The following is a 14,923-nucleotide window of genomic DNA, read 5'->3' as shown; positions in this document are numbered from 1 at the left end:
AACTATGTGATATAGCTCAAATTATCTATGCTGAAAACAGGGTAACTATGTGATATAGCTCAAATCATCTATGCTGAAAACAGGGTAACTATGTGATATAGCTCAAATCATCTATGCTGAAAACAGGGTAAAAATGTGATATAGCTCAAATCATCTATGCTGAAAACAGGGTAACAATGTGATATAGCTCAAATCATCTATGCTAAAAAGCAGGGTAACAATGTGATGTAGCTCAAATCATCTATGCTGAAAACAGGGTAAAAATGTGATATAGCTCAAATCATCTATGCTGAAAACAGGGTAACTATGTGATATAGCTCAAATTATTTATGCTGGAAACAGGGTAACTATGTGCTATAGCTCAAATCATATATGCTGAAAACAGTGTAACTGTGTAATTGCTCAAAACATATATGCCGAATATATATACAGTTCTAACTATGATAACATGACTTGGGACATTTTTTTGTTTCCATTTGCTGTAGATTTTGAGCAGGTCTATATAAGTCCCTGGTTGACTGCAATAACTTGTGTTTTCTTTCAGAAAAAGGCAGAGGAGGCACACAAGACGTTAGAGAAACTGGGGCCCAAAGTTGAGCTGGTAAGTCATTTGCGAGAAATAACTAGAGCTAAAGAAACAACTTGATTTGGATTTATTCCTTTTCTCATATTTTATTTAATATTCTCCTCAAAGGACGTTAAAGAACACCCATTTTTTACTCATGACAACAGTTTATCTGTCATGTCCCAATCTCATTAAAATCAGATCTAAGTTCTCGCTACCGCTAAACAAAGATCTGAAGACATCCCATTAGGGGTAACGTCAGAACGACCTTTCATCCAACCAATCAGTGCGTCGCTTACCAGATTATGAAACTGACAGTCGGAATGTGATTTCTAATCATGCAATCTCGAAAACTATAACATGGGGTATTCCGCACGATAGTTACGGGTTTAACGACTGAATCCATACAATCTAAACCATCTATTAACCATTCCAGAATGGTTTTTTTGTTCAGGTTTTAAATTTGTAATCGAGAATTTGTCAAAATATGTTTCGAAGTGTAGTCGCCAATTTGAAACTTGTGCTGTAAAGCACAAAAAAGCTGCCTTCTGATTAGTCATTCCATTGGTCGGTCAAAGTTTGCGCAAGGTCGGTCTCACGTGACCCGTAAGGGGATATCCTCAGATCTTTGTTTAGCGGTAGCGAGAACTAAGATCGGATTTTAATGAGATTGGTCATGGCCATGAGACATGTGGCTGTATGTTTCTCTCTGACGATGCCTGTCTTGTGTTCCACAGCCACTGTACCACCAGCCCTCGGACACTACCATCTACCACGAGAACAAGAAGAAGTAAGTCCATGTAGCTCTTAGCTAGGTGACCCGTGAAGATCCGGGGTAGAAAAGCCTTCAGCAACCCATGCTTGCCTTAAAAGGTGACTATGCTTGTCGTAAGAAGCAACAGACGGGATCGGGTGGTCAGGATTGCTGACTTGGTTGATGTATGTCATTGATCCCAATTGTGTGGATTGATGCTCATGATGTCAATCAATGGATTGTCTGGTCCAGACTCAGTTATTTACAGACCTCCGTCATATAGCTGGAGTATTGCTGAGTGCGGCGTTAAACAACAAACAAACAAACAAATCTTAGCTAGGTCAATCCTTGCAATGACACTATGTTGTCAAGGGTCCCATTCCTCAAAATGGTCTTATATTTTAGTTAGTGTTATCATTGTCGTAAGTCTGTGTCAAAGTATAGGAGTTATGATGATCTTAGTGCTAATACTGCTTTCTGCAAGTGGGCCCAGGGCCTCGTTCAACGAAGTTATCTTAACACTAGTGTTATCGTAAGTGTATTTTTAAGTATAGGAGTTACAATCGTCTTATTGCAAAGATCTTTTTGTGGAATGGAGCCCTGGCCTACACAACATTAGCACTTGTTATTATAAGTGTCCAACCTGTGTCCAGGAACAATGAGAGATTATCTTTAAAGAGTTGCTTCCCTTAGCCGCTCCAGGATCATAGGTCTGTCAGCACCATATCCGTACTTACGGGCATGAGTATGAAAAGACTTCAACTCTTGCCTTTTTGATACATTTCTGTTTGTGATATTGTCTACATGATGGAGCTTTCATGATATGCCTCTTCATGCCATTCTCCTTCGGGGATTCTGAGTCAGAACAGGTCTTCAGTGCCTCATGCTTGATGTTAATTATTAAAGAGCCAACAAAAAGGAGTTTTGGTGTGAGCCTTTGGCATGGCGCCCAGTGGCATGGATCATTGCTCTTGCTTTCTTTGACTTCTTTGCCTGGTTCAGACTAATTATTTACAGGCCTCTGTGATATAGCTGGAATATTGCTGACGGCAACGTTATACAACATTCATTTACTCCCTCCTACCATTCATACGAATCCCGGTTCGCCCCAATTATGTTTCTAGGTTTGTCAGTACCATACCCGTGCTCGTGGGTTTCATCGAAGTGGTAAACGTCTGAGATCTAGACCTGCATCACTTTGGGCTTTCCTCCCACATTAAGCTGACACGCTGTGATATAAGTGGAATACTGTTAAAAGCGGCTTTAACCCCAACTCACTCACTCACTCACTCCTACCATTCATAACAGTGATGCTTACTATGTGGAATTCTGTCATAATGGGTTTGGAGCAATTAATTGCTTCATCAAAATTTGAGCTGTATACATAATTACCCTTATTTAATGCATCGTTTCTTGTAATTACACATTTCAAATTAGTTCAAGTCAAAAGACATGTATGTTAATTGGGATGAATTATGGGAAACTTGATGTTCCTGTTAAAGACCATAACACACTTAAGATGCACATCTTTCTCATCTCGTGTATGACTTGACAGAACTACAAGGGATGATTTAATCAGATCTTGGGAAAGTTGGGGGGAAACATGCCATAACTCAATGCAGATATCAGACAGCACTACCTTGCACCATCAGTATCTCAGTAACGGATCACCCCACCACTTGTAATTAATCCCCTGCCCTATTAGCTACATCAGGGAAATTGCTTTGAGAAGTGCACTCTCTGTACTTGGTATCATTATAGTGCTCGATATCTCCCCCTCATATCTTTACCCCTTCATATCTCTACCCCTTGCAACATTAGCCAGAAGGCCAAGGAAAATATACAGTAGTGATACTTGAAGCGAGCTGACATTGTTAGGCCAGATTTGTTTGAGTTGTTTGTTTGTTTGTTTGTTTAACGCCGCACTCAGCAATATTCCAGCAATATCCAGCAGACGGCGGTCTGTAAATAATCGAGTCTGGACCAGACAATCCAGTGATTGATATCATGCACGTCGATCCATGCGATTGGGATCGATGACATGCATCAACCAAGTCAGCAAGCCTGACCACTCGATCCCGTAAGCCGCCTCTTAGGACAAGCATAGTCGCATTTTACGGCAAGCATGGGTTGCTGAAGACCTGTTCTACCCCGGATCTTCACGGGTCGTATCATCATAGTGCTCTACCCCTCATATTTTTACCTCTTGCAAGGACCGCCTCCATGGTCTAGTGGTAGTGGTAGAGCGGAACATCCAGGGTTCGATCCCCGGCCGCGTCAGACCAAAAGACGTTAAAAGATGGTACTTGTTGTTACCCTGTCTGGCGCTCTGCTTTAAGGGGCTAAAACAAGGACTGTTCGGCTCGGAGTCAGTATACTGTGTCTGAGTGGGGTATTCATGCTAAACTGCTGCATGGTATCTCAGTGTGCTAGCACTATAAATCAACATCAGTCCGGACTAGTACAAGCAGCCACACACACATACACACAAACACGTGCAATAATCTTGGATGCGACGTTAAACCCCATTTCACCTCACCTCACCTCACCTCACCTCACCTCACCTCACCTCACCTCACCTCACCTCACCTCTTGCAACATTAGCAGGAGGCCAAGGAACATATACAATAGTGATACGTGAAGCGACCAGACATTGTTGGGCCAGAGATAGGAACAGTGGGGTAGCCTAGTGGTTAAAGCGTTTGCTTGCCACGCCAAAGACCCAAGTTTGATTCCCCACATGGGTACAATGTCTGAAGCCCATTTCTGGTGTCCTCCCCACTATGATATTGCTGGAATATTGCCGAAAGCAGCCTAAAACAACTCTAACTCTTAAACAAAAAACATATTTAACATATGCATCCATAAAACAAGGGGAAAAAATTCTTCTGGCCTAAAAAAGTGATTTGGGGTTCTTTTCGTATTGATTGTGTTGGGTACCGGGTTAGAATAGGTCCCCAGTGACCCATGCTGATCTCCCCGTGCGGTTCCGGGTTTGAATAGGTCCCCAGTGACCCTTGCTGATCTCCCCATGCAGTTCCGGGTTAGAATAGGTCCCCAGTGACCCATGCTGATCTCCCCGTACAGGCCGTTGCATGTAGCTGGAATATCCCTGAGTGTAACGTTAGACAACTAACAATGTAATAACCAGTATGATGTGTGAGATAGGTGGACAATGCAGTAATGAAGGGTTTCTGTCCGTGACAGGTTCCAGGTGTTCAAGAAGCGGTTGATCCTTCACTTGAAGAAGAGGAACCAGGCCAGGAAGATACGGGTAAGATGCCACCCAGGGATTTATACCAGATATACACTGCATTTCCCCGTCTGTCTGTGAGCATACAACCACAGCTGATGTTACAGAAGCAAATCTTGAGATCCAAGGAAACGAAAAAGTTATCATCTATATTTATTTCAGGAATTCTTCTGTAATACATTTCAAGATGCTCTTATCATAAATGGATCATGGTTTTGATACTATTAAACCAAACTGATAAACCGATCCGATAAATATGCAACTCAGGTTGCCTATATCCCTCTCATCACCCTGCTATGACCCTGCTATGACCCGCGTAACACCTTCTTGTAACCCTCCCACCTCCCTGCGGCTATCGTGATATATGCCTGCTGTTACCCTGTGATAACTGCTATAACTGCTGTTTGTGTGTCCAGGAGCGATACCTGACAGAGAGATATGACCAGCTGATGCAGAGATGGCTGAAGAAGATGGAGAGACTGGAGAATAATGCCAAGAGAAAGTAAGAAAACCTCCAAGGGAGGTTACTCTAGATAATCTTTCTGGGTATGATGTGAGGTTTGAACAGCCTCATTCAATACGTAACTGACACATGACGAGTCCCCTGTGTCTTAGCCATGCCAGTATCCTGCTGGTCTAGAGGTTTGAACAGCCTCATTCAATACGTAACTGACACGTGACTAGAGTCCCCTGTGTCTTAGCCATGCCAGTAGCCTGCTGGTCAGTCTCCGGGGCATTCCAGGTAGAAGTGTTCAAATTCACTACAGGGATTTTTCCAAAAGATTTTGGGGCACAGGTGGCCCAGTCATCTAAGGCACCACAATTCGCTGTGCAGAGTTGCGTCCCTTAGGCATGCCAGAAACCTATGATTGTAGGTTCAAAATACCGGTTCGCCCCAATTTTGTGTCTTCGTTTGTCAGCACCATACCCGTGCTCATGGGTTTCACCGAAGTGGTAAATGTCTGCATCACTTCAGGCTTTCATCCCACATTAAGCTGAAACGATGTGATATAACTGGAATACTGTTAAAAGAGGCGTTAAACCCAACTCACTCACTCACTCCAAAAGATTTGTGTCTCCTACTTAATAGATATTATGGCAACTTTCTGTTCCCTATTCTTCAAAAACTGGAAATTAGAAAGTTCAACCTTACATTCAAATGAATTGAATTAAATCAGTGTATGGTAACATTTTGCCAATAAGGCACTATTAAAGCACATTCAGCACAATCCCACAATATGAGAAACAAGGTACAAGGTTATTTGATTCTATCCTGTAACACTGTTCTCAAAGATTTCGCCATTGGGATTTCATTAAAATTTATCAACTTTTAACCAGTGATTGACGAATGAGTATAAGATGGTACTCACAGTTTTGAAAAAGTAAATTGTTTTTCCGAAACTGTCATTCTACATTGTAGTGGCTCTGTTTTTATGGGATCCTGCAGCAATCGTCATATACATGTCAGTCAACAGTGGAATTTCCTCTTCTGTTAATTAGGCATTCATATTTGTGTGTTAACATTTTTTTCAGAGCAAAAGATGCCAAAATGAGAGAATTTTATGAGAAGATATTTCCCGAAATCAAGAAGTCTCGGGAGGACAAAGAGAGGTTTGCCAGGTAATAAGTCTACTTGTACAGGTGATCAGAGATCATTATAACTATGCTGATTATGACCCTTCTAAAACAAAGCTGTCAAGCAATTGGATCCAGGATATTTATCGTAATAGAATGGAGATATATTACACTATCGAGAATGATGCAATAGTTACCATGTAATAAAATGTTCACATATCTTCAGTAAGAACTGGCAGGAGTTTTGTTAATCATTAGTTAGAACATTTTGCTCATTTTTTTGATAATTAAATGATTTGATTAATTTGAGTAGGAATTAGGGGTGAAACGATACCGCAAGGTCATGGTATGATACGTCAACTCATGGGGAAACAATAAATATTTCAGAGCAGATTCCAAAGGAAAAGCTGGCTGTAGACACATGTTCATAGCGGATATGTTTAGTTGTGAACTTGAAAAGCTATTACAACACATTTTACCACATTTGACTGACAAAAATTCTGAGGTGGGTGTGGAGGTCATTAAACGAGTAGTAAGTAATTTATTTAGCAACTGTATCGTCTTGTATCGATACAGAAAGAAATGTATCATGTATGGTATCGTCACATGAAAACTTGTAGCGTTTCACTCCTTGTAGAAATTTCTCAAGCTTGTAAGTCCTCTGGATATAAACGCCTTAGCCATTGCTGAAACTCCAGTGAGGTGGGATGGCCGAGTTGTTGCAGTGATTGCTTATAACAGAGACATAAGTTTGATTCTCTGACACTATCTTTCCAGCCAAATCTTGGTGTTCCACACTGAGATGGTGCTGCAGTAGTGTTGAAAGTTGCATGAGATAAGCCACTGACACATGGGTGTATTAAGGGGGGATAATTCACTGGCTCTACTTCCTCACATAGTACTGAAGCCTGCTTGCTACTTCCTCCTCCCTCATTTCATATCACTCATCATAGAATTGTCAGCAGTTCCTCATAAGTTCATAACAGGGTGCTGTTCCACAAAGCCATCGTAGCGCTTAGATGATCGTAACTGCCATATTTGAACATTGACTTCCAGCAGTCGTAGCACTAGGACAATCGTAGCTCCCATACTTGAACATCGACTTCCGACAGTCGTAGCACTAGGACAATCGTAGCTCCCATACTTGAACATCGACTTCCGACAGTCGTAGCACTAGGACAATCGTAGCTCCCATACTTGAACATTGACTTCCGACAGTCGTAGCACAAGGACAATCGTAGCTCCAATACTTGAACATCGACTTCCGATAGTCGTAGCACTAGGACAATCGTAGCTCCCATACTTGAACATCGACTTCCAACAGTCATAGCACTAGGACAATCGTAGCTCCCATACTTGAACATCGACTTCCAATAGTCATAGCACTAGGACAATCGTAGCTCCCATACTTGAACATCGACTTCCGACAGTCGTAGCACAAGGACAATCGTAGCTCCCATACTTGAACATCGACTTCCGACAGTCGTAGCACAAGGACAATCGTAGCTCCCATTCTTGAACATCGACTTCCGACAGTCGTAGCACTAGGACAATCGTAGCTCCCATTCTTGAACATCGACTTCCGACAGTCGTAGCACTAGGACAATCGTAGCTCCCATACTTGAACATAGACTTCCGACAGTCGTAGCACTAGGACAATCGTAGCTCCCATACTTGAACATCGACTTCCGACAGTCGTAGCACTAGGACAATCGTAGCAACCATTCTTGAACATCGACTTCCGACAGTCGTAGCACTAGGACAATCGTAGCTCCCATACTTGAACATAGACTTCCGACAGTCGTAGCACTAGGACAATCGTAGCTCCCATACTTGAACATCGACTTCCGACAGTCGTAGCACTAGGATTGCTTTTTGGAACGCGGCCATGGCTATTTGGCTAAGGCAGTGTGTGAAATTTCTAGATGTGAATAGCTGGGTTTGATTTACTCTACCAAATACAAGGAGAAACTGCGATCTGAGTCAGGGGCGTCACGTTAGCCTAGTGGTTAAAGAATGGGTTCAGATCCCCACATGGGTACAATGGGGAAGCCAAGTTCTGGTGTCCCCCGCCGTGATATTGCTGGAATATTGCTAAAAGTGATGCAATCTGAAATCTGAACTCCTGCAAAACTATCTTCTGGTATCATATCCGATGATCCCGTTTCGAACATTCATATTCAGCTGTATTATAAAATGTTTTAGCTCACTTGAAATTCAAGTTGGCCTGTCGGGGCACTTTGATTATATTTTCTATAGCCAAAGAGCCAAAAATGAATTAGACACGGCTTATTTCGCACACTGCACTGAGGTCATTTTTGTCTTTGATTTGTTCATTCATTGATTCCATCTCATATCATTTGCTGCTTCTCGAGTGGCCGGCCCAGTTGTGAAAGGCGATGCAGTTTATTGCATTCCATAGCTGTGATTAGATCACAGATCCACTCAACTAGGAGGCCTGGTCGGTCAGTGCCATTCCCATGCCCATCAATCAGAGTTCCCGTTTACCGGTAATTACCAGTATTTTACCGGTAAAATTAAGCTTGGCCAATAACTCAGGTGACTGCCAGTCCTTGTGGACCAGAAAATAGAGTACCTTAAGAATCTTTGTTTTTTAACAAAACATTGGCAATATTCATATGAGTATATTTTTCAAACAAAGTCAGCTTGTCTGTTACAATCTGGGTTCCCCCCTTGTCTATTTTTAGTGCAAGGAAATAATATTTTGGTTTGCTTTGAGGTTAAATAGCCATTTGTAGCGACTTCGTCTCAAAATTTAAAAAAAAAGGAGAAAATTCCTCAGAGATGACGTCATTGCACTGAACATGATGTTGAAAGAATTTTTTAAACAAGGTAATTTTCATATGTTTTTTATTGTTGAAAGTTGGGACCGAAAAATTAGGGGGGACTGGCAATTTTTAGAGTTTCCACTCCAGTAGGACTGGCAGCGGGAACACTGCATCAATGACCTATGACCTGCCTTTCCTCCAACACAAAGCTGACATGCCGTGATATAAGTGAAATACTGATGAAAACGGCGTTAAACTCACTCACTCACTCACTCACCGCTTTTCCAACCCCTGGCTTCTAACCGTGAGTTTAGTCCAGTGCTCAGGTTGCTGCCAGCCATCTTGCAACATTTATTGTTTCATTTTGCTTCATCAGTAGGGTGGGTGCCAGAAGCAGTATCGCATATGCACGGAGCGAGGCTGAGCTCGAACAGATCATGGACGGATTACATGAACAGGAGGTTTGTTGTATAGCTAGCGTTCCTGTTGCATGATGGGAGGGCTGTGAGGCAGTCGTAACCGTGAGCTGTTTGTCCATGTCAACAACCTAGGATATAAATTGCATGTTATTGTTATTATTCACGCCTTGCTTTTATATACATGTTTTTTCTATAGTACAATTAATTATGGAGAGGAATACATTTGCAGGGTTTTACTGGACTTGCAAAAGTAGGGGTCTAAGGGACCCCAAGAATTTATTATCCCCAACCACAAAGTGGCAGGGGGATTAATTAAGGAATGGGTGCTGTCCAACTGTCAAGTTTCAGTTCCGGAGCAGAACTAAAAAAACATGAGATATATCTTAACCAAACTTGGCACATAGAAAGGTCTCGTGGTGAACTGGTACCTTTTGATAGTTTGGATTTTTTTTAAAGATTTTCCATGGCAATGACTTTGACTAAGTCAGAAAATGGCGATAGGAGGGGGAAATGAGTATGTCATGCTTGTTTCAAGGGCAGTATGAGAGTCCTGTAATGTAATGAAATGGTGCAGTACTCTGTATGTTTTTATGATTACTTTAGAACCTGGAATGAATCAGTGATCATGTGGACAGTGGTCATGATTGATGGATGAAATGGCAGACACCAATAACTGCTCTTGGTGTGCTGTAGCTCCAATGAATATTATTGTGCGTCCCAAGGGACGCAGTTTATTCTCCACATTTGTGCACACGAATACACTATGAGGCGGATACGATTAGTATCATGAATATAGGGTAACGAATACGAATATTAATTCACGAATACAATAACAAGTCAGCAGTTGATGTATTATTTGTTATATTCAGTGAGGCAATAACAACATAAATTGTTTGACATGGTTTGTTAATTTATTAATATATTATTAATTTATATACTGCACTTACTTAAGTAGTATAAGAGTTGTCTTTTGAAGAAATCTATGCATAAAATATGTTCTTATGGGTATTTTTTTATGTAAATGCACATGCTTGCATATTCATAAATATTTGATTCTCGTAGACACGAATAGCTAATTCAATTCATGAATGGATACGGTTCGATTCACCGAATACGCGAGTGAAACGTAACAGCCCTACTGGACACACACTTGTGAGTCACGTAAAACCCTGCCTTTGTTATATATTTCTCAAGTTTGATAGGAGTACTGAAGTACTATTTGGTTTGGTTGAGCCTATGCTATATGTACATCATGTAATGCTATTGGTTGATTATTATTATGATTGTTATTATTATAAAGTCCTTAGTTTGATATGCCATGGAATAATTATTATATCCTTATTAGAAGTTGAGTACTGTACATGTTCAGTTTAAAGATTTGTTTTTTGTAGGTTGTTTTTACAAGAAAATTTAAGTTTGCTTGCAGCATTGTGTGTGTTGTCCTTGTGGTGTCGTAGTTGTACTGGCGTAGTTGTAGTGTCGTAGTTGTAGTGGGAGTTAGCCCTGCTAGGCAGTGGTGTATGTATGTGTGCTGGTACCACCACAAGCCTCCATTGTCTTGTGTGCGTGTTTACAGGAGGAAGATAAGAAGATGCGCAGCTACGCCGTCGTGCCGCCAATGATGCTAGACGCTCGACAGCGGAAGTTCCGATTCATCAACAACAATGGGCTGATCGAGGACCCTATGGGAGACTATAAGGAGAAACAAATCGTCAACAAGTGGACGGAACATGAGAAACAAGTTTTCAAAGAAAAATACCTCCAGCATCCAAAGAACTTTGGCCTTATCGCACAGTATCTTCCAAGAAAGGTGAGAACCATGTTTCTAAACTCCACTTAATGTTCTTGCCATTTAATGTATTTTCTGTCTCATTGGGCAAAAGCATCAAATGTTGAAAATAATACACTGTTTTAAATGCTTGAAAATGACATTAGATACCACTTGCTAAATGGAATTTAATTGTTGCAACCTTTAACAGAGATGATGTCGATGATGATGATGATGATGATGATGATGATGTTTCAGACTGTGGCAGAATGTGTTCATTTTTACTATCTCACAAAGAAAAGTGATAACTATAAGCAGTTGCTACGGAAACAGAACATGAAAAGAAAACGTTCTTTACAGAAGTCACAGGTAGGTGGTTGTGGAAGATCCAACGACTGACTCTTCTTATCAATACAATTCAATGTCACCTGTGGGGATTACATAACAAGTCCCAAGCATCCAGTTCTTGCTTCATCGGGATCAGGTCACAATGGGTAGACTATAACTATAATGACTCATCAACTTTGCTGTCACTCAATGATATAACTGAAATACTGCTCAGAGTGGTTTAAAGGCCAATCCAAAAATAATTATAGGTACAGCCAGCCTTCTAGAAACTTTCCTATTTCAAACTGACCAATCTATCCCGCCATGTTCATGCAAGCTCCTCACAGCGATAGTACGTTCCCGGAGCTCTCTATACTATCGCTGCCACCAGTCAAAACTCCCAACTGTGAATAGGTGGCCACAACCATGCTTGGAGTTGAACTCGCAACCGAATGACCGTTATGTTTACAAACAAGTGTCAACTGTCGTGCGCCGAATACACTTATAGCTGCTAAATTACTTTCTTCGTTTGTCAATTTGAATTTCTGTTTCATTAAAACTATCGTGTTATTGATATAGTACGAATGTAAGGGAGAAGTTGGTTGATTTTCCGTTAGTCTGCAATCTCGAACCAATCTGATTATCAAAACAACAAAGTAAATTCGTCTGGAAAACATGGTCAGTCGTAAACCTTTTCAAATTGAAATATGATGGCATTCCCAAAGACATAAACAAAAGTATAAACGTTACTACATATGGGGTTTGAGGGCAAATTTCAAGATTCTTGTAATGGCCGCGCCCACACTGGTGGCAGCGATGTTACCGAGAGTGTAACGAAGGTGTCACGCGCTGGGAAGGAGCTTGATGTTCATGTATACAGGGGAGGTAACTCTAAATTCCACTTGCTGCGCCAACAGTATTCAACATTTTACTAACCCTTCAATCAGTTGCTGCAACTAACAATTACCGCCAATAATTATTACCCATAGGGTTAGGATTAACTGGCACTAGTGCAAATATCATTTCCCACGCACTAGTGTATTGTTTACGTCATCCGGATGGCATTGTAGACGTCATTCAATTCTTATTGTGACATCAGGTCAAACAAGAACGTCATGATAGCTGAAAATTGTTAATGTTATTCGACAATTGTGATTTTTAAGACGGCGGTCATGATCAATGCATTTTTCTAAACAGGAGCTCAAAAGGATTCAGAAATAATGAGTAATAAAGAAATTATTACACTCACATGTGTGTCATACTGATTTTACGAAACTTGTGAAAGAATTCATGAATGTAATACTCAGGACATTATGACACATGTTTCGTAAAATCAGTATGACACACATACTTATATAATAACATCTCTATACTTACAAGAGTCTCTACTGCCACAGAACACGTGGGCTGACTGTTGTGTTGTGTCTTTCAGCAACAACAGTCACTGCAGCCAAAGGAAGAGTCCCAGCAACGCCAAGATGATGGTGATGAAAGCACCAAATATGTCACGCTCAGGTTCGTTACTCAGTATTCATGGACGTGTTTCTTTACACAGGGGTTCGATATGCCACATGGGCATTGTGTGAAGCCCATTTCCGGTGTCCTCTGCCGTGATATTGCTGGAATATTGCTAAAAACGGGGTAAAACAATACTCACTCCACTCCACTCCACTCCACTCCACTCCACTCCACTCCACTCCACTCCACTCCACTCCACTCCACTCCACTCCACTCCACTCCACTCCACTCCACTCCACTCCACTCCACTCCACTCCACTCCACTCCACTCCACTCCACTCGCTTGTCATGTTGAAGGCCGGGTCCGATTCCCCAAATGGGTACAGAGCCTCTTTCTGGTATCCTCTGCCATGCTGGAATATGGTGAAAAGCAGTGTGAAACCTCACTCACTCTCTTGCTCCCTTGTGTAGACTGATGCTCATGATGTCAATCACTGGATTGTCTAGTCTAGACTTGAATTTTTTCGAATGTTGCTGAGTGAGGCGCAAAACAACAAACAAACATACAAACCACATGAATGTGCAGATGCATGAATGATTGATTCATGATTGAGTCATTATGATTTGTAAATCCCTTTCTAATGAGTTTTCTCCAACAGTGCTAAGAAGGAAGAAGAAAAGGAGGCAGAGGAAGAATCATCTGATGATGAGGTTACCGTGGCAACTACAGAGGGTGAAGGTATGCCTTTGTCTCCATTTATGGCAATACGATGATCGTTGTTGATTTTCATGACAAAAACTTGAGTTCGATTCCCGGCAAGGGTACAGTGTGTGAAGCCCTCTTTTTTTTTGTTATGGCTGGAAAATTACTCCTTGGTAACTCTGTGGGAATTCCAGGTGAGAATATCTCATTCGCGGCTGTCAGTGACGGAAGTAAACAAAAATCTCCGTGCTCAATGGTGTCGAGCACCCTGATTGGTCTGAGCTCCAACAATAACAAACGCTCACGCTGATATTTACCAATCAGAGCGCTTGGCTCCATTGAGCACGGATATTCAGTCGACCGCCTCCGTGGTCTAGTGGTAGAGCGTCTGCCCGGAGAGCGGAAGGTCCGGGGTTCGATCCCCGGCCGCGTCATACCAAAAGATGTTAAAAGATGGTACTTGTTGTTACCCTGTCTGGCGCTTGGCATTAAGGGGCTAAAACAAGGACTGGTCGGCTCGGAGTTAGTATACTTTGTCTGAGTGGGGTATTCATATTAAACTGCGGCATGGTATCTCAGTGGGCTAGCACTATAAATCGGCATCAGTCCGATCTAGTACAAGCAGTCACGCACACACGCACATGTGCATGCACGTCGCTATATAAGTGCAATAATCTTGGACGCAACGTTAAACCCCATTTCACCTCACCTCACCAGTCAGTCGGTAGTACATGTTGGTGGACTCTGTTTGCAGGAGGGGTTCATCAGTGTGCAGTATGCAAGGTCCAGCTGGAACACTTCGGGATGAGTCGACCCCTTACCCGCAGCAACTGTGAGAATTATGGGATGTTAGAAAGCGAGGTGAAGCCCGAGATGCGAGTGTGCAGCAGCTGCCGATGTCGCTCTGTCCGACGCAGATACACACAGTGAGTCCATACATCCTCCTGCTCATCCCTAGTGCCACTCTTGGCGTAAATAGCAGGGACACGTCAACAGTCCGGATTTGAACCCCCATGCTTTTCCTGCTCTGTAGCAGATCACTTTTTTGGTGGTGGTAGTAGAATAAAAATGGATGTTTGAACCCTTTATTTAAAATAAAATTGACCTAAAATAATGCTGAAATTTTATGCTTTGAGTAGTGGAAATGAAATAGATGTTGAACCCTTTATTTAAAGTAAAATTGACCTAAAATAATACTGAAGTTTCGAGCTTTAAGTAGTAGAAATGTATTAGATGTTGAACCCTTTGTTGAAAGTAAAATTGACCTAAAATAATGCTGAAATTTTAAGCTTTGAGTAGTGGAAATGAAAGA

General features: G+C 41.7%; 1 protein-coding gene across 9 annotated transcripts in view; it reads left to right on the top strand.

The window, feature by feature from the left end:
* Positions 1-14,923, top strand: part of LOC124140208 (nuclear receptor corepressor 1-like) — a 118,635-nt gene that overhangs the window by 79,269 nt on the left and 24,443 nt on the right. For 8 of the 9 annotated variants that reach the window (XM_046507638.2, XM_046507641.2, XM_046507637.2 and 5 more), the window contains 11 exons: positions 545-601; positions 1,303-1,355; positions 4,527-4,593; positions 4,989-5,074; positions 6,106-6,192; positions 9,313-9,397; positions 10,932-11,165; positions 11,382-11,492; positions 12,883-12,965; positions 13,568-13,647; positions 14,366-14,537. In XM_046507638.2, the coding sequence (XP_046363594.2) occupies positions 545-601; positions 1,303-1,355; positions 4,527-4,593; positions 4,989-5,074; positions 6,106-6,192; positions 9,313-9,397; positions 10,932-11,165; positions 11,382-11,492; positions 12,883-12,965; positions 13,568-13,647; positions 14,366-14,537 (1,115 nt within the window). The remainder of the gene's footprint in view (positions 1-544; positions 602-1,302; positions 1,356-4,526; positions 4,594-4,988; positions 5,075-6,105; positions 6,193-9,312; positions 9,398-10,931; positions 11,166-11,381; positions 11,493-12,882; positions 12,966-13,567; positions 13,648-14,365; positions 14,538-14,923) is intronic. The other variant, XM_046507634.2, reaches the window with a different exon arrangement.

Source organism: Haliotis rufescens, unplaced genomic scaffold (genome assembly GCF_023055435.1).
Source record: "Haliotis rufescens isolate VD_foot unplaced genomic scaffold, xgHalRufe1.0.p SCAF_15, whole genome shotgun sequence".
In the NCBI taxonomy this organism is placed as follows: Eukaryota; Metazoa; Mollusca; class Gastropoda; order Lepetellida; family Haliotidae; genus Haliotis; species Haliotis rufescens.
Note: the sequence above shows the minus strand (reverse complement) of the source record. Positions and strands in the feature narration are given on the sequence as shown.